This window comes from Bos mutus, chromosome 23 (genome assembly GCF_027580195.1).
Source record: "Bos mutus isolate GX-2022 chromosome 23, NWIPB_WYAK_1.1, whole genome shotgun sequence".
Classification (NCBI taxonomy): domain Eukaryota; kingdom Metazoa; phylum Chordata; class Mammalia; order Artiodactyla; family Bovidae; genus Bos; species Bos mutus.
Genome location: NC_091639.1, coordinates 32004623 through 32028173, shown reverse-complemented (window position 1 = coordinate 32028173; position 23551 = coordinate 32004623). Strand labels below are relative to the sequence as shown.

The window sequence follows — 23551 nt, the reverse complement described above, 5'->3', positions numbered from 1 at the left end:
CATTTGTAGGCGTTTTTTCTAAAAATAATACCAGTAGTTTGTAGAAAATTTTAAATTAAAAAAAATAGAAAAGCCTACCATTCAAGTGTAATCACATTAAACATCTTGGGATGTGTATATATAAGATTAAATATGATAGAAAAAGATTTAATATATGTACAGCCACACATATCAGTGTGTGGATAAAGGTCTTTAAAACTAAATTGGGATCACCATGTACTACTCCATTTGTTTAATAGTATATTATAAGTACCATTCAACAAAACAAAAGAAAACCCTGATCACTTGTACTCTTTCAAAGCCTGTGGCAAAAGATTAGCTTTGGTGAAGTCTCTGATAATTCTAGTTATATTCTGCCCAGCTTCTCAAAAAGTTGTTAAAATAAACTTTTTTTTTCCCATAAAATTCTTCTGAGAGATGTTTTTCCTATAGTTTTGTAGCTTGTTAAGAATAAAAGAACTTGGAATTAAAAAATGTAAGCTGGGGAAATTGAAAGCTTTTTTCCAGTGTCAAATAAAATTCTTACAAGTAGCTACGTACAGGTTAATGCCTAAATCAGGGAAGGAGTGATGGGCAAGTTCATTAATTGAGATCTTGTTTGTGTGTGTCTGGAATGATTTTTCAGTGAACTGTCTGGTGGCATTAAGCCATCCAGCGCCGCAGCTTGAATTTCTTCAGGCAAGTTTGCATGTCACGGGCTGAGGCCGGGAGGACATCTGGCTGAGCTGCAGTGTGCCCTAGTGTTGGACTCCAAGTAGACGCAGTGGCAGAACTTCATCTCTTGGTGACTGTGTGTGTAGCCTAGGGCAAGTTACTTAACGTCTCTGAGTCTCAGATGTTTCTTACTTGTAAAATTTGGGTGGTAGTTTTTATCTCATGGAAGTGAGAGCTTGAAATAATGTAAGATGAAATAAGATAGTGTGTGCCTTACAGTTGGTAAGTTTTACTGGATAGGAATCCTCTCCCAGGTCTCTCAGGTTCATATCATCACTCTTTTTCAGTCGCTACCTTGTGTCGGACTCTTTTGTGACCTCATGGACTGTAGCCCACAAGGCTGCTCTGTCCATGGATTTCTCAGGCAGGAACACTGGAGTGGGTTGCCATGTCCTCCAGGGGATCTTCCTGACAGGGACTGAACCCAGGTCTCCTGCATGGCAGGTGGATTCTTTACTGCTGAGCCACCAGGCAAAGTGGCTCATTATCACTCTTGGTGTTAGCTTAATTAGATTTGATAGTGTAAGGTACCAAGAAGTAACTACCTTGAGTAAGACGGTGGCTAAGTTTTTGCTGTTTAAATTTTGATGAATGTCTGAAATACGAGACATGGGTCAATTTTAGGAGAGAGATTTGAATAATACTTAAAGGCTCAGATTTTGTTTCGTAGAAATGAATTTTACATAACTGGATTTTAACATTTCATTTGTACATTTTGGCATGTTGAGACAGTTGACATACTTTTACATTTTAATGTTTACATTATATTGATGTTTCATGGTTTGTGGTGTATAGTCTTAACAAAATAGTTATCCTTTGGAGTAGACACTGAATTTTAAAAAAACTTTTATTATGGGAATTTTTAAATACACCCTCAAGTAGACTGGAGTAATGAGTCCTAGTGTGTCGTCACCCAGCTGTGACAGCCATCAGCTCGTAGCCACTCTTATTTCATGTCATTTCCCCTTCCCCGCTGTTTGAAACAAATTCCAGACATCATATCGTAAAACAGAATTATGATGCATGAAATTCGTCAGCTTGGTCCCCCTATACATTTATATGTAGATAGATATTCATTCATCTCTTCTTGAATTGAATTTTACACTTTCATTTTGGATGTAGTCAGCTTTAATTATATCCAGTGTTGTCTTACTTTAAAATGCTAATAGTTATAGTGAACTTTATGTAAAATCATTAGAAATTTTGTGCTGATACATATTTAAGCACAAACTTCCATTATAACCATATTTGGGAGGCTTGTCTGGTGACAAGTGAACAAAGCATTTAATCCTAATTCCGTTACTAAGTTTGTTAGTTGTTTTAAGAAGACTTTAAAGTATGTCTCTAAGTGCAGTTAAGGATTTGAAAAAAAACTTTTGACAACTTTTGGTAAATGAACTGTAAATGCAGTGGTTTGAAATCAGATTTTGGAAGAACTTTTGGTAAATCACCTATAGGAAGTAATATAAGCTCCCTGAACCAGTACTTTTCTGTTGAAAATAAGTTGTCCTTCAGGGCAGTTGCTAGCGCTTAGTTGTATTTTTTAAAAGGGCTTAAAATATTAATCTGGTTAAGTCAGAGCCTGGTTCTTCTTGATTCTGTGTAATTTTTAAAAAAGTTTTTATGCTCTGTTGGACTTTAATGTTGTTTCTGTGTATGAGTGTGGGGTGAGGGAGCTGGGGCTGATTCAAGGTAGATGTGTTCCATGTATGCGTGTGTGGTTCATGCTTGAGATTTACTGGCTAGAAAAAGGCCAGACTTTATAGGTTAGTTTTTTTCCCCTCCTAAAATGTATTGAGCAGTCATAGGTCGAGCATTTTATGATATGTGGATATCATCCTTTACATTTTAATGATCAGATGGCAGATGTAAGATAAGCTAGAATTGAATATTAAAAGCTATATTCCTTTCTTTACATTTAAGGTATATTTACATATACTTTATATATTTCTTCTTTATATTTTTGTACTAACATATAATTATTTGGGGTTTCCATGGTGGCTCAGACAGTAAAGAATCTGCATGCACTGCAGGAGACCCGGGTTCCATCTCTGGGTCAGGAAGATCCCTGGAGAAAGGAATGGCTACCCACTCCAGCATTTTTGCCTGGAGAATTCCATGGACAAAGGAGCCTGAAGGGTACAGTCCATAGGGCTGCAAACTGATGCGACTGACACTTTCATATAGTTAATTGACTAAATTTTTTTTTCTGTACTTTAATTTTTTGTATAATTTATTTCCATATTTGCTTGAAATCTTAGCACAGTATTTGAGCCAGAAGACTTTAATAAAGTTTGAGCTAAATTAAATAAAATTGTTCACATTAAATGGAAGCTTTGCAGTTTTAAAATCTTTGGTATTTTGGGAATAATAAATGACTCAACTGTGTGAGGTGAGGTAATTCCCAGATGTAAGTCATACTAAATGTGCCTTGATGACTAATTAAACACTTTCTGAGCCTAAGTGTTATGTTGTTACACCAAATTGGAAATTGAATTTCCATGGCGTGCAGTGTATAGCTAATTGAATTATCTTAGCCGATGAAAATGATAATTTGTGTGACTAATTTTTTTAAAAAGCACTGCATATATTAATTTGAAATTCTTTGCTGTTAAGGTTTTTGGAATGTGTATTTGAATCCACATGTGACTGGAGTGTCTAATGTTGCTATGTTTGGAACACACTGAATTATAGTATCAGGAACTTGCTGCAACTAACTTATGGATTTAGTTCACTTATTATTGGAAATGAGGACATTTTGGTAGGCCTAGCTAAGAGAAAACAGCTGACACCTAGCTTCAGTAATGACATTGGCTGAAACAGAATTCTCCATCCTGATTGCCTCCTGCCATCTAGGGGCTTTAAAAATACAGTAGTCTGAGACCATATAAATAAGAGTCTCTGCAGTGATAGATTTTTAAAACTCTACAGTTAACTTCTTAAATTTACATACATACATATGTCACTCAGTCATGTCTGGCTCTGCAATCGTGTGGATTATACAGTCCATGGAATTGTCCAGGTCCGAATACTGGAGTGGGTAGTCTTTCCCTTCTTTAGGGGATCTTCCCAACCCAGGGATCAAACCCAGGTCTCCCGCTTTGTAGGCTGATTCTTCACCAGCTGAGCCACCCGGGAAGCCCAAGAATACTGGAGTGGGTAGCCTATCCCTTCCCCAGGGGATCTTCCTGGCCCAGGAATTGAACTGGGGTCTCCTGCATTGTCAGCAGATTCTTAACCAGCAGAGCTATCAGGGAAGCCCCTTTTAAGTTTAGCTGGGGTTGAAGAGCATTGGCTTAAAAAGATGTACTCTAGTACCTGTTACTTGGTGTGGTGGTCCTAAAGAGGCAGACTGCTCACTTAAGAAACAGCTGTCTTTTCCTTGCTTTATTTCCAGGAAGAGATCTCTGTCATTTTTAAAATTAAAGTTGAAATTTAAAAGAGGGTTTTAAACTGTCATCCATAGTCCCTTGGTCCATTAGAGAGGAGAGCAAAATGGTTAACCTCTTAGTACCTATAATAATTGGAATCAGAGCTAACATTTGTTGACTGCTTGCTTTGTGCCAGATATTACTGGGTGGCTAACGGCTTTTCTGTACTTTATATAGTAACTTTTAGTGATAACTGCCATTTTATTGATGGAGAAGTGGAAATACAGAGGTTAAATAACCTACATTAACTCAAAACAGCTGAGTGACTCACTTCACTCCACGGCACTACTGACTTGTTCCAGTATTTCCTGACTCTTAGTAGATGTATCTTTGCTGTGGAACTCACTTTAATTTGTTTATCTGTTTGAGGAAAATGGCTCTTTTATAAAGGACATTATTTATTAATGGATTTAGTCTTTAAGTGCATTGCAGAGGAATAAAAGCTTATTTTAACTTTTATAAAATGTTGAAGATAGGAATGGCTTTAAATAAGCTTTATGTTAATTTTCGATCCATCTCATATTCTTAAGGGACACATAAAACATGTCCCTTCCCTGCCACCCCCTGTGCCCTGGGCTTATTTGACTTTGGCTTCAATAAAGTAACCTGGAGATGGATAGGTATGAAGTACTACTTTTCCAGTAGAAGTGTACTTTATATTTTGGGGAACATGGCATTTTTTGCTCTTCTTACATATTCTAAAAAAAAAGAAAGCATTGAGATTGACATGTTTATTTTTATATCAGACGTAATGCTTTGAAGTGAATGTTTAATGGAAAGCTATATATTTGTTTTGGTGATTATATCGTTTCTAAGTATTGAAGGAAACATCCTATGAACAATTTTCTAATCAGTGTTGTCTATTTGACAGTGTTTTCCCATGGTACCACTTCTACTTATTTACCGCCTCCCACCCTCACATTTAGTATTTCAGAAAAAAAATTGTCACACTGTCTCCCTTGTTACAGGGCACTCTCAATTATATTATTGTGAATTACAGAGTGTCATTTGGGTATATGTTATCCGGAAACTACTTGGCTTTGATTGCTTTTAGAAGTCACTTGATGGAATCAGTTTGGAGGGTGGTAGGAGAGAGGAAAGAAGTTGCAAGGAGAAATGGACACAAAGAAATTTATACAGATTTAATAATTATTCCTGAGGCTTTGACCTCACAGTTACAAGTGTTGTTTGTTGGAAACAAGTGTTTGCAGATCATGGTGAAGTGAGGACATTGTTGGATGTAGAATGTACACCCAGAGAAGGCGTTATACTGATGGAATTCTGCGTCACAGCCTGCTGCCTCTCAACTTTTCCTTGTACCCTCTAAACTGAGGCTTTCTTGTAGCAGCTCTAGAATTTTGTTGAAACCTTCTGCTAAGTGTCCCTCTCCAGTTCTTTTTGAATGTATATATTAAAAATTTTTTTCACCTAATTTTAGAATCATCTGAGAGGCAACTCACTTGTGCTCACTGTACATATTTAATAGGAAAATTGTTATTTCTCTTAATTTTATGGAGTCTTTTTGCTCCTCAAAAGTTAAAAACATTTTTGTTGTTGTTGCCAAATGTGATATTCTCTCCTTTATGGGTTTTATGCCAAGTTTACGATTATAACTTTATAAAAATAATCTAGTAATTTTGTACTTTTGAGGGGATTGTTTTGATCACAGCTGTGGTATATTAATTGAGTATTATTCAGTTATTTTAAATGTGCTTGATGTATAATATATAGAAGTGCATTTTTGAGATACAGATGGTGGAGATATATCGCTGCCAGCCCCCAAAACTGCCAGCCTCAGGATTAATGATACCAGGAGTTATTTTTGGAGGTAGAAATTAGTTTTCCCCATACTGTGAAATTCAAGCCTGCTTTGAGTTTGGATCATGGGTGAAGTTATTATGAATGACTTATTTGGGATTAAACTGTAAAACTGTTCAAGTGTAAGAGAAACCCTTCCTTAAGCCTAATTTTGTATTATGGTAGTTGAAGTATAAGAATAATGTACTTTTTTTTTTCCTTTTCCATTGTGGTTTATAACAGGTATTGAATATAGCTCCCTGTGCTATAGAGTATGATCTTGTTGTTTGTCCATTCTATACATAGTATTTCATATCTGCTAACCCGACACTCCCAGTCCGTCCTTCTTCTACCCCCTCCCCCTTGGCAGCCACACGTCTGTTCTTTATGTCTGTGAGTCTGTTTCTCTTTCATAGGTAAGTTCATGTGTGTCATATTTTAGATTCCACCTAAAAGTGGGATCATATGAAAGCGGTATTCTTTGCTCACTGTGATAGTCTCTAGGTCCGTGCATGTTGCTGCAGATGGCATCATTTCACTCTTTAGTGGCTGAGGGGTACTGCGTCGTGTGTGTGTGTGTGTGTGTATAGATACAGATGTACGATATTGTCTTATCCGTTGATGTGTCAGTGGACATTTGGGTTGCTCCCACGTCTTGGTTGCTGTGCATCGTGCTGCTGTGAGCGTAAGGGTGCGTGTGTCTTTTTGAATCCGGATTCTGTCACGGATGTGTGCCCGGGAGTGGGGTTGCTAGATCACATGGCGCCTCTGTGTTCAGCTTTTGCAGAACCTTCATCCTGTTTCCATAGCGCTGCATCAGCGTGCATTCCCACGAACAGTGTAGGAGGAGGGCTCTCTTCCTCCACACCCTCTTCAGCATGTTATTTGTAGACATTTTAGTGATGGCCATTTTGACCAGCTGGTACCTCATTGTAGGTTTGATTTGCATTTCTTTAATAATTAGTGATGATGAGTGTTTTTATGTGCCCCTCAGCCACCTGTAAGTCTGTTTTGGAGAAATGTCTGTTTGGGTCTTCTGCTTATTTTTTAATTTTTTATTTGTTTTGCTATTAAGTTATGTGAGCCGCTTGCATATTTTGGAAATTAAGCCCTTGACAGTCACATCATTTGCAAATATTTTCTCCCAGTCCTTAGTTTGTCTTTTCATTTTGCTTATGGTTTCTTTTGCTCTATAAAGGCTTAAAAGTTTGATTTGGTCCCATTTGCTTATTTTTGCTTTTGTTTCTATTGCCTTGGGAGACTGACCTAAGAAAACATTGGTATGATTTATGTCAGAGAGTGTTTTACCTGTGTTCTCTTCTAGGAGTTTTATGGTATCATGTCTTATCTTTAAGTCTTTTAAGCTATTTCGAGCTTATTTTTGTATAAGGCATGAGGGTGTTTTCTGATTTCACTCAGAAAACTTACTTGTGGCTGACTTACTTGTGGCTGTGCAACTTTCCCAGGACCGCTTGCCAAAGCGACCGTCTTTGCCTTATTGTATATTCTTGCCACCTTTGTCGAAGGTTAACTGTAGGTGTTTGGGCTTGTTTCTGGGCTCTCTGTTCTGTTTCATTGATCCATTTGTGTTTTTGTGCCAATACCAGTGCTCTTTTGGTTATTGTAGCTTTCTAATATTGCCAAGTCTGAGAGGGTCATGCCTCCTGCTTTGTTCTTTATCCTCAGGATTGCTTTGGCATTCTGGGTCTGGCATATATGGTTCCATATAGATTTTAGGATTCTTTGCTCCGTGTGCATGCTAAGTTGCTTCAGTCATGTCCGACTCTTTGCAACTCTATGGACTGTAGCCCTTCAAGCTCCTGGGAAGGCCAGGTGGCTTTGCTCTGGTTGTGTGAAAAATGTCATAGGTGATAAGATGGGGATCGCATCTGCTGTACTTTTGCTTTGAGGCAGTAGATGAGCGGTCGTGCCTTTTTTGTGCTGTTATTGAGCCTGCTTTTCTCATGATACGATCTCCCCCTGGCCCCCAGATAAACAGGGGCCACATGACAACAGAAGCCAAGAGAGCCGCGAAGATGGAAAAGAAGATGAAAATTCTGCTTGGGGGTTACCAGTCTCGCGCGATGGGGCTCATGAAACAGTTGAATGACTTATGGGACCAGATTGAGCAGGCTTACTTGGAGTTACGCACTTTTGAAGAACTCAAGAAACATGAAGATTCTGCTATTCCCCGGAGGCTAGAGGTACCATTATTGCCTTGCAGCCCTACTTAGCTCTGAAGAATAATCAGGGTTTCCCTCTTTTCCCTGCCTGTGGAGGCTATCGTTTGCATGTGACATTGTCTGGCTTTTTTTCAACGAAAGCCTACAATTTTTGACTTATCTAGAGTGACCTGTGTGTAGATGGATAGGCCAGGCCATTGTGGATACAGAGGCTTTTCCTTTACTAATTTTTTGTTTTCCATGTAGAAACACTATGAAATAAGTAACCCTATGATTTCCCCCCCTGAAACTTAATTGCATCCCATTCATACAGCTCTCTGAGGTAATTAAACCGATGTCTTTTTGTTTTGTAATTTAGAATGCTGAGAATATAATATGGCTAGTCATCCCAAAGCATCAAATTCCTTTGGCCGGATTTGGTTTAACTTTATTTGCCAAATGTGCATGAAAGTCCATGCCCAGATAAATGGCAGCCAGGGCTTATTTAAGTGCATGGTGGGTGTTATAGGACAGTGATGGCTTATTTATTTGAGATAGCAGAGATTTTACAAATGCTGGTACATGTATGACCAAATCAAAGAGTGGCCACAGCACTGGGTTTTTTAGCAAAAGTAGTTGCTATTTTTATTTCTCTTTGGGGAATACTTAACTGTTGAGAGTGTTGACCTAACTCAGCTGTTTGTAAGATTATAAAGTACCATAAGATATTTTTAATTTTCAGTGCGCTTACCTATGAAATAATTAATGTTTTTATTTCTTCAAGTGTCTAAAAGAAGATGTTCAGCGACAGCAGGAAAGAGAAAAGGAACTTCAGCATAGATATGCTGATTTGCTGTTGGAAAAAGAGACTTTAAAGGCCAAATTCTGAAGCATATTCTCTCACAAGCTGAATTAATTGCTGGTGTTCAGACCCTGGAAGGCTGAAACTGCTGTTTATCTTCATTGACAAATTTGCCCACCATCTGTGGTTTTTTGATTGTTTATTTTAAATGATACCAATCTTATGCATTTATGTGTAAAAACTTTAACTCCACAGGACATTTTAGGGTTTAAATTATTAAGACGATCATTCTTTTAGCAGTGTCTTATTTGCAAATTTTTTTAGTTTTGACCTTTAATTTTAAAAGCCTGATTTTAAAGTGCTGCCTGTGAGTAAACTCTTGAATAAAAACAAAATATAAACAATTGAGAATGTAGCCTTTGTTTGAAGTAGATACTTTGAGTGCCCACAAAGCAGCAGATACATACTATGTGTCATAATTAAGGAGTAACTCTTGGATAATAAAAATGGCAGTCCAGTGTCTTAATTTAAATCCGTAAGAGGCAGTCCTTTTGTGGCTTTATTAGTTTTGACCATTTTTGCATAGGATGATCATTTCTCTATACACTGACAAGAAAGGTTAACTTTTTAATACCTCAGTTTTGTTTTTTCCCCCAGTATAACTATCGGCAGGTCTCTTCTCTGTCCAGCTACTTACACAGAAAGGACTAGATTAGGACTCAAAAGATTTAATTTTTCTTGACTTGTTATTGTCTTGTAAATAGTTTTTTTGACAAAGGTATTTTAAAGATTAATTCCAACCATACTATCAAATTTTATTAAAGCTCAATGTATATCTTAACAAGTCAATCACACAAGTGTAGAGTTTGGGGAGTGTGTAGAGGTAGAAAGATCTAACTAATAATTCATATGAAATCATTATTTGGCTACAAGTTCAAAATAAACCAGTGATATCTTGGACTCACCAAAAAAGTTTGCTTAATCTTAGACTGCTAGGGATTAAAGGGAGCAGATGAGGGATTCATTCATCAGATATTGTTAACTGTCTAGCCAGTGTCTGAGTCCTGGAGATAGCCTTCCGGTTTTGTGGAGTTTACAGTCTATTGAGAATGACTGACAGTGAAAATGCAGGGAAGAAGAATGCTCTTCTTACACACCAGGACTTTTTTAGAGATGACGTGTTATTAAGACAGAGTTCTTGCTCTCACAGAGGTGACGTTAATGGCAATAAGTACCAAACGGGCAAGTATCAAATCATGAACTTTAGATTCAATGGAGAGAGTTAAAATAGGGTGACGGGACACAGTGACTGAGTGGCTACTCTAGGAAGATCAAATGAGCTGTATTTGGCATCTTAAAAGGAGCCATCTTTGTGAGGTTCCAGGGAAGAGCGATACCAGCAGAGTGAAGCGCCCGCACAAAGCGCCTTTGGTGTGTTTGAGGAGCAGAAAGGAAGACAGTGAGACTTGAGTGTTAACAATGGCATTTGTATGGGATACCTGGCTGGATAGGGCCACTCAGGAGGCAGTGGTAAGGAACTTGGATCTTACTCCGTGATGAGAAGCTAGGAGAAGATTCTATGCAAAGGAACGACACAATCAGGTTTATTCTGTGGATATACGATATGTCTCACCAGGCTGGAGATAAGGAAGCTGGTTAAACATAGGAGCCTGGTGCAGTAATCCAGGCAAACAACAATAGGGACTCAAACTAGGGTGGGGCCAGTCCTGATGGAGACAGGTTGGAAGAATTTGAGCAGTAATGATTCTGTAGTCTTTATAAATATATTTGTATTTTCTTCATATCTAGTCACTTCTTTGACTTTTTTTAGTTACCTCATATTCTAGTGCTTTTTTCAAGAACTTCACGTTTTGTTTTAGGAAATATTTTGACATCTTCTATGGATAATGATAATGTTGTTTCTTCTAATAGTTCTAATTTTTATTGCACGTTTTGGTGGCTGAAATGTTCAATAATCATGATGATGGTGGTGGTAGACATTATATTTCTGGTTTTAATGGGTATGTCCATGGTGTTTTACCTTTAGGTTGGCTGTTTTGAGTCAGATATTATTTTCTTTAGAAAGGAAACACCCTCTTTTTAGATTTTAAAGAATTAGAAATAGCTCTGAAATTTTGTCAAATACACATTTTAGGTATCTCTTAAGATCATACAGTTGAGTTTTTTTTTCCATTTGATTTGTTGATGATGCTTTGATAGATTTTCTAACCATCTTTGAACTCCTGGACTTAGGTCAGTTAAGTAAAGAAGATTTTTTTTTTAAAGATTAGTTTACTTCTTACGTGAGCTTGAGTTACATGGTTTAAAAATAACTGATCAAATAATAGTTACTTTGTTCTCAAAATTTGAAGTAATGCACGTACTTGTACCCTAAAAAGTGACCAAGAATTGCATCATTTCGAAGCTGGCAGTTCAGCTCTGTCGGCTGCTCATGGTTTTGGCCCTTAGCAGTGCAGCCTTGGCTGTTCATAGTAAGCAGACGCGCCGGTGTCTTTCGTTACTGTCCCATAATGCCTGGGATTCTTTACCAACATCTCTGAGGGCAGTGTTGGGTGGCTGTTTTAACATTCACTTTTATTGTATTCTCTTAAACATGCGATCATTTGGTGGTGGTGTTAAAACTAGTGATCAAAAGCATGTTCAAGTTTCAGTAACTTTGGCACAGAAATGAAAGTGATGAAGACCCAAAAGAAACCACCACTATGAGTGAGAGCCCTCTTTGAAATATTAGAAATAATGGTGAGATAAGAAAAAGCAGTCTCAAAGAAAAAAAATTACACTACAGTGATTGTAGACTTACACTCACCAACCATGCATCCTCTATCTTTACATTAGTTTCCCTGGGAAGACTAGCGTTGAAATATGGGATGTCCTTCAGAATCCATTTCTTCTAAAATGTGACTGCCCTATTGCTACTATAGAATTTGATTGGCTAATATTTTATTTAGGAAAATTGCCTTTTTACATGAGAGTTTGGGCTTTTGGGCTAGCGTCTAGGTTTTGAGTTAGGCATTTTGCTAGCTCCATAAAGTGAATAGGATACCTGTATATATTTTACTGTATATTAAGCTGTTACATTATAGCATGAGAGTGATTTGTTTCATGAAAAATTGAAGGACTGTGCTTATAAAACTTTTGAGTTCAGACATTTTTTAGGAAATAAATTATTCATAACTCCAGTTTCTTTTGTGGCTATTAGTATGTTTTTAAAATTAAAAAAGTTTTTTGTTTTAAAATGTATTTCTTCTTTTGCATTTATTAATCTACTAAATTTAAGTATTTTATACTTTCCCAGAAAACTTTTCATTTTGTTGAAATTTAACACATTCGATACTTTTAATAGAGAATAAAAAAGTCTCTTTTCTATTAAACTTGATACTTGTAAGAAATTTATCTTTTCTTAGTTCTACCATTTTCTTTTCCTTGATTAGACTTTCTAAAGGTATCTTTTTTCTCTTAAAAAAGAAAACTGGATTTGTTTATCAATTATGACTTTGTTTTAAAATGTATTACTTTCTCATTTTGTGTTTATTATTTCCTTTGTTTGCTCTAGATTTTTTTCCCTGTAACTTTTTAAGTCTGGTACTTTTTTGTTTATATACAGTTGAATATGTTCAAAGCTTTTCCTTATCTCCAATTTCAAGTATGTTCACATCCCAGCTATAATTATGTGTTTTGCTTTCTAAGTAGTTTATCTTTGTGTTTTGGTTTAATAGCTAAGAGTATTTTAAAATTTCTATGTGATTTGCCTTTTAAAAAAAAAAAAAAATTTTTTTTTGCTACTTGTAGAATATTTACCTTGACAGTAAATATGGCTTATTTGGTTTCATTTTTAAAGAATTTATTGAGACTTGGGGCCTAGCATTTTTGAAGAGTGTTCTGTGGGTGTCTTGAATGAAAGTTTATTCAATTTGTGTGTGACAGAGGTGAATGTGTATCTGTTCAACTACTTTAAGTCAATTTTCATTTTCTTATTTTTTTAATAAACTACCATAGACTAATAATATTGTCTTAGAGTCTCCTATTACAGTTATTTCTCTGTTTCGTCTTGTCTAGCTTTTGCTTTGTGTATTTTGATAACTGTTACTTAGTATATAAATACCTGTGTCTGTTAGGTACAATTCATAGGGAAGACTTACTAATGTTATTCTTTGTGTCCTACTTAAGCTTTTTGTCTCGACTTTTACTTTCTTTGATATTAGAATATTTATCCTCTTTGCTTATATTTGCTTGATAAATTGTTACCTATCCTCTTACATTTAGCTTTCATATAATTTCTAGTTGTGTCTTAAACAACGTGTCTTATTGGATTTTATATTTCAACTCATTTGTAGAGTCTCTGCATTTTAATAGGAAATCTAATCCATTTGCTTTTATGTTAGTTACTGACTTGGGTGTTCTGTGATCCTATTTTGTGCTTTCTCACTGATTCCTTTAATTTCCTAAATGAGCTGTAATTTCCTGGTTTTAATTTTCTTAGCAATTTAAAAAATATATATCCTCCAAAAAAAAAGAAAAAGAATTTACATCCTCTTGTAAATTTTACTGATGATTGTGTTATCATTTAAGGTTCAGGATCATTCAGAAGAAGGAAATACCAGTAATTTGAAATACCAATAATTTGAACAGGGAACATTCAATGTGAAGAATTATTAACTACAGGTGGCTCAGTGGTGAAGAATCCACCTGCCAATGCAGGAGACGTGGGCTCAGTCCCTGGGTTGAGAAGATCCCCTGGAGGAGGAAAGGGCTGTCCACTTCAGTATTTTTGCCTAGAACGTCCCATGGATGGAGAAGCCTAGCAGGCTCCAGTCCATGGGGTTGCAAAGAGTTGACACGACTGAACACAGCCTGCAGCACAGCTAATGGGATTACCCACTAAGAGAGGCTGATATCTCTAAAGAATCCCTGAATAGCAGATGTAGGGAGCAGCCATTACTGGTAGACTGAGAGAGCCCCCGAGGAAGGAACAGACTTGTGAAAGAGCCCTTTCCCTCCTCCCCCAAAGCTGAGATTCAGAAGACAGTGTGGTGTGGCTCACTGGGTAGAGAAATTTGCTTGAAGTGCCACAGTTTAAAATGGCAGGCAGGGTGTTGGGGAAACTCGCTAGGAAGTCACTTGCTGGGATGCCTGTGATGATTGGAGCGAGGCTGCCTCTTGAGTGGCTGGCTGAATTCTGGAGAGTGTGTGCCACTGGCCAAGAAGCCTCCTGCTGGCAAGAAAGCCACATGCTGACAATGATAGGAACAAGGAGGAAAAGCAGCAGAACCGGGGTGAAGCCACTTGCACTTCCAGCGCCCCGCCGGTGTCGCTGCTGAAGGAGGAATGTTCATAGGCCGCAACTCCAGTGTCACACTCAGTGCAAACGGGTGGATTTGGAGCTGGCTCAATAGCCCATTGTTTTTCAGGCTTTTCTACTCAAGCCTGTATTTATCTTAGCAGCTGAGTAAAGAGTGAAGCTGTTGTCTGAACCACTTTTAATTCCATTAACAACATCTTTATGTCTCTGGGGAATCTCGTGTATGTGTCCTATTTCACTATTCAGAGCTATTTTATTTCATCTTCTTGTCCCTGATGGATAATCTTTAGATTTGAATCCAAGATTTTTATCTCTGCCTGGCCCCTTGGGTTTAGGGTATTTGTTCGAAGTGTTACCTTGATTCCTTCTTCTTCCTCCTTCACTCCTGCATCCTTTTTTGTCCTCTTTACTCCACATTTGCAAACCTAGACAGCATATTAAAAAGCAGAGACATTATTTTGCCAACAAAGGTTCATCTAGTCAAAGCTATGGTTTTTCCCGTAGTCATGTATGGATGTGAGAGTTGGACCGTAAAGAAAGCTGAGTGCCGAAGAATTGATGCTTTTGAACTGTGGTGTTGGAGAGGACTTGAGAGTCCAAGGAGATCAAACAAGTCAGTCCTAAAGGAAATCAGTCCTAAAAATTCATTACAAGGACTGATGCTGAAGCTGAAGCTCCAATACTTTGGCCACCTGATGTGAAGAACTGACTCATTGATAAAGACCCTGATCCTGGGCAGGCCTGAAGGCAGGAGGAGAACGGGACAACAGAGGATGAGTTGGTTGGATGGCATCACTGACTCGATGGACGTGAGTTTGAGCAAGCTCTGGGAGTTGGTAATGGACAGGGAAGCCTGGCGTGCTGCAGTCCATGGGGTCACAAAGAATTGGGCACGACTGAACTGAACTCTACATTTGCACCCGGAAATGAAGCCAAGAGAGGAGTTCAGACAATACTCTATCCTTAAAATTTTTGTTTTTATCGGTAATAGATGCATGTGTTTAGAATATCACATTCTGGAATGGTGGATTATTTTTTATATTTTTGAATTGTTTTACTCTCCACATAAAAATGTAGCAGCCCCAAGCCTCTGGATAACACTTTCAATATGACGAGATGACAAGCTATCCCAATGGACTCCAGACTGTGAGTGGGTGGAGTTAAACCACCAGGAGGCAAATGACCTGTTTGCTTTGTGTCTGTGCAGGGAAAATAAAAGGGAGGCAGTGGGGCATCTGACAGACCTAAGAACAGGAGAACCCCAAAGTAGCCAACCAGGTATTCAAGGAATGAATGGTGGATCAATCTGAGATTGACGGCTGAAATTGGGAGGCGTTTTGCCCAATGGGGTAGTGGGTGAGTGAGACAGTAAAAGTTTAAAGACAAATTGGCAACCTCAATGATTGATGTGTTACTATTGTTAAGATAGGCCTAAATGCCGAAGAATTGATGCTTTTGAACTGTGGTGTTGGAGAAGACTCTTGAGAGTCCCTTGGACTGCAAGGAGATCCAACCAGTCCATCCTAAAGGAAATCAGCCCTGGGTGTTCTTTGGAAGGACTGATGCTGAAGCTGAAACTCCGATACTTTGGCCACCTCATGCGAAGAGTTGACTCATTGGAAAAGACTCTGATGCTGGGAGGCATTGGGGGCAGGAGGAGAAGGGGACGACAGAGGATGAGATGGCTGGATGGCATCACTGACTCGATGGACATGAGTTTGAGTGAACTCCGGGAGTTGGTGATGGACAGGGAGGCCTGATGTGCTGCGATTCATGGGGTTGCAAAGAGTTGAACAGGACTGAGCAACTGAACTGAACTGAAATGTTTCAAGAGTCTGTTTCAAGGCAAGATTTTTTTCCTTTGGGTATGGGGGCGTAGGGGAGGAGTACAGTAACATTATGGGGCTTCCCAGGTGGTGCTAGTGGTAAAGAACCTGCCTGCCAATCCAGGAAAGACAGATTTCAAGCCCTGGGTCGGGAAGATCCTCTGGAGGAGGGCATGGCAAGCCACTCCAGTATTCTTGCCTGGAGAATGCCGTGGACAATAACTTACTACAGATGGGTATTAAAATTACCAGCCCTGGGTCTTCCCTGGTGGTTAAGACTTGCCCTTCCAGTGTAGGGGGTACAGGTTTGATTCCTGGTCGGGGAGCTAAGATTCTACATGCTTGATGGCCAAAAACCAAAACATAAAACAGAAACAATACTGCAACAAATTCACTAAAGACTTTAAAAATGGTCTGCATTAAAAAAAGTCTTTTTAAAAAATTATAATACCAGCTCTAATATATTTGTTAACTTACCCTGTAGAGTTGTGCTGTCTAGTATGGTAGCCACTAGCCAAATGTGACTTGAGCACTTGAGATGTGCCTGGTTTAAATTGAGTTGTGCTCTAAGTAACTTACTGGATTTTGAACACTTAGTATGGAAAAAATATAAACTATCTCAACTTTTAAATATTGCTTACATGTTGAAATGCGAATATTTTTGATAGAGTGGGTTAAATAAAACATTATTAGAATTAAGTCCACCTGTTTTTACTTTTTAAAATGTGGCTAGTAGAAAATTTAAAATTACATGTGTGGCTTGCATTATATTTCTACTGCTAAGCACTGTTCTAATTCTTTTGTTATTGATTTATAATTTAATTCCATTGTGGTTTGAGAACATACTCTGAATGATTTCAATCCTTTTAGATTTATTAAAGCTTGTTTTATAGCCCACCACATGGTCTGGGTGAATGTTCCCTGTTCACTTGAAAATAATGTGTATTCTGCAGGCTGTAATGTTCTATAAATGCCAGTTAGGTCGCGTTCATCGGTGGAGCTCAAGTTTCCTAAATCCTTAATTGCTTTTTTCTCTCCACTTCTTCTATAAGTTGCTGAGAGAGATATGTTGAAATCGCAACTATAATTGTGGGTTTGCGCCTCCTTTTAGTTGCGTCCGTTTTTGCCTTTTTCTGCATTCACATTTAGGATTATTATGTCTTGTTGAATTGTCTCTCTTGAATTGTCATTGTGAAATGTCCTTTATATGGGGCAGCGTTGTCCTGGAGCCTGTTTTGTCAGATACTGTGTCATTGTGTGTCTTTTCCTGTCTTTTTGCCTTTAACCTCTCTATCCTTACAGTTGGAGAAGGCAATGGCACCCCACTCCAGTACCTCTTGCTTGGAAAATTCCATGGACAGAGGAGCCTGGTAGGCTGCAGTCCAGGGGGTCGCTAAGAGTCGGACATGACTGAGCGACTTCACTTTCACTTTTCACTTTCATGCATTGGAGAAGGAAATGGCAGCCCACTCCAGTGTTCTTGCCTGAAGAATCCCAGGGACGGGGGAGCCTGGTGGGCTGCCGTCTATGGGGTCACACAGAGTCGGAAACAACTGAAGTGACTTAGCATAGCATCCTTACAGTTAGGGTAGTTTCCAACATGTTGGTTGTGGCAGGCATGTCTCTCAGACGTCTTGGTACTCCACAGATCACTGAGGTTCTGTTCTTTTTAAAAACTTCTTTTCTTCTCTGTTCTTCCTCTTGTATAAATCATATTGCTGTTTTTCAAGTTCACTGATCTTTTTTCTGCAGTATTTTTTTTTTAATTAATATTCCTTTCCAGTTAATTTTCATTTCAGATATTTCATTTGTCTTTAGTGGTTTTATTTTGTTCTTTATGTCCTTTCTCTCACAGTATTTGTATTTCCTTTACATTCTTTAGCATAAAGAGCATGTTTATAATAGCTTTTATTTATTTATTTTTTATAAAGTTTTATTAAAGTATAAAGGAGATAGAGAAAGCTTCTGACATAGGCATCAGAAGGGGGCAGAAAGAGTACCCTATAATAGCTTTTAGTTTAAAAATTTTTAATATATGTGATTCTCATTGACGTACAGTTGATTTACTATATTAGTTTCAGCTGTACAGCATAGTAAGTCAATATTTTTGTAGCTTATACTCCATTAAAAATTTATAATAGCTTTTTTGTGTGTTGGGAGATGCATCATTAATTTATTATTTTTATTTTTCATTGAAGGATAATTGATTTACAGTGTTGTGTTAATTTTTGCTGTACAGCAAAGTGACTCAGTTACACATTCTTTTTTATAATCCTTTCCATTATGGTTTATCTCAGGACACTGAATACGGTTTCCTGTCTATACAGTAGGGCCTTGTCCATCCATTCTGTATGTAATTGTTTACTATAAATAGCTTTCAAAATGTCCTTATCTACTAATTCCATCATTTGTCATTTCTGGGTCAACTTCTACTCAATGATTTTTCTCTTAGAAGGCCATTTTCCAATTCTTTGTAGGTCTAGTACCTACTACAAAGGATGGCATACATTTTGAATGTTATATTGCTGGCTTTTGCTTTCTTTATTTTGGCCTTTATTCTAGCAGATAGTTAATATACTTTCAGATCAGTTTAATCCTTTGAGGCTTGTTTTTAAAGCAGACTATGGCCCATACCTGTTTTTGTAAATAAAATTTTATTGGAACACATGAATCTACCTTTTAAAAATTATATTCACTTATTTATTTTGGCTGTGCTGGGTCTTTGTTGCTACGTGCGGGCTCTCTCTAGTCGCGGCAAGTCAGGGCTGCTGTCTAGTGGTACGTTGGCTTCCCACTGTGGTGGCTTCTCTTGCTGCAGAGCATGATCTCGAGGACACGTCAGCTCAGTCGTGGTGCACAAGTTCAGTGGCCCCACAGCCTGTGAAATCTTCCTGAACCAGGGGTCAAACCCATGTGCCCTGCATTGGCAGGAGCTGAATCTACCTTTTTGATTCATGAATAATTCTAGAGGTTCTTTCTATGTCTTGGGAGTATATCTTGTACTGATACCCTTTGAAATCAAATTCATGGAAAAGCAGTTTTCATCCTTTTCTACCAGAAATCACTTGATGTTCTGTCTCTGCCCAACCCCGCTCCCCCTGAGAATGTTCGGTTGAATGCACTCAAAGATTGTCGTGCAGTAATGACGTGGTTAAAAAGCAGAAGCTGGACCCGATTTTAAAAGCCAAGCATGTGGCTTGCCTCTAGGAGGTGTATGATGGATTATTGGAAGACTAAACATTTAGTTTTAATCTTTAATCATGCCCCCTGGAGAAGGGCATGGCAACCCACTTCAGTTGTTCTTGCCTGGAGAATTCCATGGACAGAGGAGCCTGACAGGCTACAGTCTATGGGGTCACAAAGAGTCGGACACGACTGAGTAACTAACAAACATATAATTTACTTTCTGCTTCCAGAGTAGCCATTGCAGAGAAACTTAATATCTGACTGAGAGTAGAACTGTTGAAAATATGTGGGTGTGGACTTTCCCAGTGGTCCAGTGGCTGGGAGTCTGCCTGCCAATGCAGGGGACATAGGTTCGATCTCTGGTCCGGGAAGATCCCACATGCCATGGAGCAACTAAGCCTCCATGTCCTGAAGCCTGCGCTCCACAACAAGAGCAACCACTGCACTGAGAAGCCCACACGCTCAGTGAAGGGCAGCCCCCGCTGTCTGTAACTAGAGAAGTCCGTGCACATCAACGAAGACCCGGCACAGCCAAAACGAAACACATGTATTTAAAAAACAAAACCAAAAAAATGTGGGTGATGGTTATTCAATTAGCCCGAAAGAGAACTTCAAACAGAAATGGTCAGGCTTGCTAACTGTAGTTCTGTGGTTCAAACCTTTTACCTGAGGAAGGAGAAGTGCAGAAAACCTGTCCAGGTGTAGCACTTGCTTGCTTGAGAAATCTAGACTAGAAGTTGTTAACCTCTGTAGAGGTGTTCAGTGTCTGCCCCCAAAGTTCAGAATTGATCGGTAAGATTGTGGGGGAGGAGAGTGGCAGCCATGTTTGACTCGGCTTTGGTCTGGCAGGAGTGAGCTGTTTCTCTGCTTGGTGGGTTAGGCGGAACCTCCATGGATGAACTTGCTTTGATTGCACTTTGGAGAATTGAGCTTGGAGGGGAGATGGGGATCTTAGCAGTGGTGAGCCTGCAGATACAAACAGGCAATAAACTAGAGGGCTTTGGGGACATTTAGCCTGGCAGAAGCCATCATTTTCAGAAGAGGATGGGATGGGACTAGAGAATGAGTCTAGGGGAATCATGACTTATTAGACTCTTGGGTGGACTCATTTTCCTAGTCACCTGTTTGGTTTTATTTTCCACTGTTGCCTTGATGGTTAATCAAGTATTGGGTTGACCAAAAGATTCATTCATTTTTTCCCATAGTATCTTATGGAAAAACCCGAAAGAACTTTTGGGCCAACCCAATATTTTGTTCTTGCCTTTAATAGGAATCAGTCCTGAAGTGACATGCGGTTATGGTTGGTTAAGGAAGTGGTGGCATACCTCTTCCAAATTCCAACTGACTCTGTCAGGGCCCATGGAGTGTGGTCTGAAATTTGAGCTGGTTGGCTCAGCATGCCAGGGGCCAAATGCCATCTACTGGTTAAATGGAGGAGTTGCTTATAACTGAGGGACCATCAAATCTGAGAAATAGAACACGTTCATTCTCAGATGTCATCATGATTTTCAAGTGCACTTGCTTCTTTGAGAATCCTTGCTTTGAACCAGCCTGTATGAGCTCTGTCCTGTCCGACTCTTTGTGACCCTGCTTGTCAGGCTCCTTTTGTCAATGGGATTCTCCAGGCAAAAATACTGGAGTGGGTTGCCATGCCCTCCTTCAGGGGATCTTCAGGACCCAGGGATTGAACCTATGTCTCCTGCATTGCAGGCGGATTCTTTAACTGCTGAACTTGGAACTAGATGGATTCCAAGATAATACTAGGTCCTAACATTCCTATTGGGACTTCCCTAGTAACTCAGTGGTAAAGAATCCACCTGCAATACAGAAGACAAGGAGATGTGGTTTTGATCCCTGGGTTGGGAAGATCCCCTGGAGAAGAAAATGGCAACCCACTCCAGTATTCTTGCCTGGAGAATCCCACAGACAAGGGAGCCTGGTGGGCTATAATCCATGGGGGTCCCAAAAGAGTAGGACAAGACTTAGTGACTAAACAACAACATCCCTAGCTGATAATGAGGAAATAATAGCAACAGTTTTGCCTAATGACAAAACCACAGCAAACACGTAGAGGAAAAACCCTGAACAAAACCAGTGCTCTTTGAGAAATAGGTTCATCCACCCTGAGACTGAAATCTCCCTCGATAGACTGAGCAGCTATAGGAAGCTCCCGAGAGTGGATGAGGAAGTGAAGATCGGCGTCTCTAACTACCTGTGATGTGGCTGTAAAGTACCACAGTGATTGTGGAACAATTTCATCAACATCAGGATATGTGTGAGGCCTTTCCCCAAGTATTTGCCTAAGAAGTCATGCCCCCTTTCCAACAGTGCTGCCACTGCTTAAAACAGTTCCTGGAACTGCTTATTGGGGTTGTTGTGAAACCTCCGTTGTTGGTTTGGAAAGACCGACTTGGAGACAGTTCACGTCATGGGGCTGGAAAGGACAGAGGCAAAGGCAGAAAGATTGATGAGAAGATATTGATGGCAGGAGTCCAAGAACAGGTGACAAGGTATGAGCAGTGGAGACAGAAGAGGGTGGATTCAGAGGCTTTGAGAAGTCAGAACTGAAAGGTGTAATGCTTGGATATGGAGGCAAAAAATGGTGGTGGGTCAGTTGTCTCTGAGAGGGACAAGTTGTCTCTGATGACATGGCAAATGAATTTTCTCCAATATTTGAAGAAAAGATGAAAGGGTTGCTTCTGGTGGAGATGTCAAGCGGGCATTGGGTCTGGAGGTTGAGAAGGAGATTGTTACTGGAGACCGATCGTTACTTATTCATGGAACAAACATCATAAAATACCTATAGTAACAGCTGGTGGTTAGTAAGCACCTGTCGTGCTGTGGACAGTGCTGAACCCCTCTGTGTGCTAACTTATCCTCACAAAACTGGAAAGTGTGCGTGCTTTCATCACCTGCATGTTGTAGATGGAGATAAATGGTTTGAAAGGGCAGATTGTACCAATCTTCATCCCCAGTTAAGGCTGAATTAAGCGAACGATAGTAGGGAGCAAGAAGAAATAAATGAAAACATCAATGTTATTATCGATGAAACCAGAATGCAATATGGAGGTTAGATTTGGGCTCACAGGTGCTCCCCTGACCCTCAGGCCTTAGAGCAGTGTCTCTCATGGGCTGGTCTGAATTTGTGGAGCAGTCACATTCACCTAGACTGCTGCCTCCCACTGGTTTCTCAGGGCTCTGGTCCTAATACGTTTGGTCCTGTATGATGGCTTCTGACGACTTTGAAAAGGTCTTTTGATCTCTGGTTGCCGAAGGTGAGTTTACAAAGCAGGATTGAATTCCTCGGAGACAGGCTCCAAGCCGATCATTTCAAGAGAAACAAGCCCTTGGCAGGCAGGAGTGGGCTGGGAGTCAGGGTTCTGGCGGCCAACTGCCAGATGTTCGGAGTGGACCTCAGGAGCTTCGAGACCTAGAGGCTCCCTGTGCAAAGTGTGGTCTCTGCACCCACATCTTCAGTATCACCGGCACCCCCTCCCCCTGCTGCTAAGTGTGAACCTGCATTTTAACAGGGCTCCCCACGTGGTGGCCTGCATGCACATTAAAGTTTGGGAAGCGCTGCTGGAACTGTACCCAGGGGCTGCCTTATACATGAAGGAGAAGCTTGTTTTTCTCCTGGTTGCCCCCTGGTCTCGGGAAACGTTGATTAATATTCTCCTCCCTGCAGAGGCCTTCCTGCTCTAAAGGCTGCCAACCAGCCCTTCCTTCGATCACTCATTATATCAACAATTTGTCCGTTATTTGGGAGCCGGGAGAAAAAAACCTTCTCAAAACATGCCCTGAAGCTCATGGGGCATATGTGATAACTTACTTAAACCAACCTGATACTTATTTCATTTCCCTGCATCATCCACTCCAAAGAGTTTTTTTAAAAGTAATTTCTGAAACCTTTGGATAGGCCATTTGTTTTGCTCTAAGACTTTCTCCCCAGAGAGATCTGTGATTATAACTGGAGTGAGAGAACTCTGTTATTAGAAATAATATTTGGTCCTGGAAGCCCCTAGAGGACTTGGGTGGAAGGGGGAATGGTAGCAAGGGCAGAGGGAGTTAGGGGTGAGCATGGGGAGAACAAGGGCTCTTGCTGTATCCTTAGTTCCCAAGTTGGTACTTTGAGAAAGAGGTAGACAAATCCAAGGAAGAATGAAGGTTCAGAATGTGCTCGTTCTCCTAGAACCGTGCTGTCTGACATGGACACTTGCTACATACAGCAGTTAAAACGAACATTTTGATCAAATTTACATAAATCTAAGCAAAATTATGTGAATTTACATTCACTTGCCCTAGCTACATTTCAG

At 39.5% G+C, this 23551-nt stretch overlaps 1 protein-coding gene across 1 annotated transcript in view; it reads left to right on the top strand.

Annotated features, from left to right (window-relative positions):
- Positions 1-12106, top strand: part of CDC5L (cell division cycle 5 like) — a 43266-nt gene extending 31160 nt beyond the window's left edge. Inside the window, exons 15-16 of the mRNA XM_005900080.3 lie at positions 7934-8146; positions 8889-12106. Of these exons, the coding sequence (XP_005900142.2) occupies positions 7934-8146; positions 8889-8993 (318 nt within the window). The 3' untranslated portion in view covers positions 8994-12106. The remainder of the gene's footprint in view (positions 1-7933; positions 8147-8888) is intronic.
- The last annotated feature ends 11445 nt before the right edge of the window (positions 12107-23551 follow it).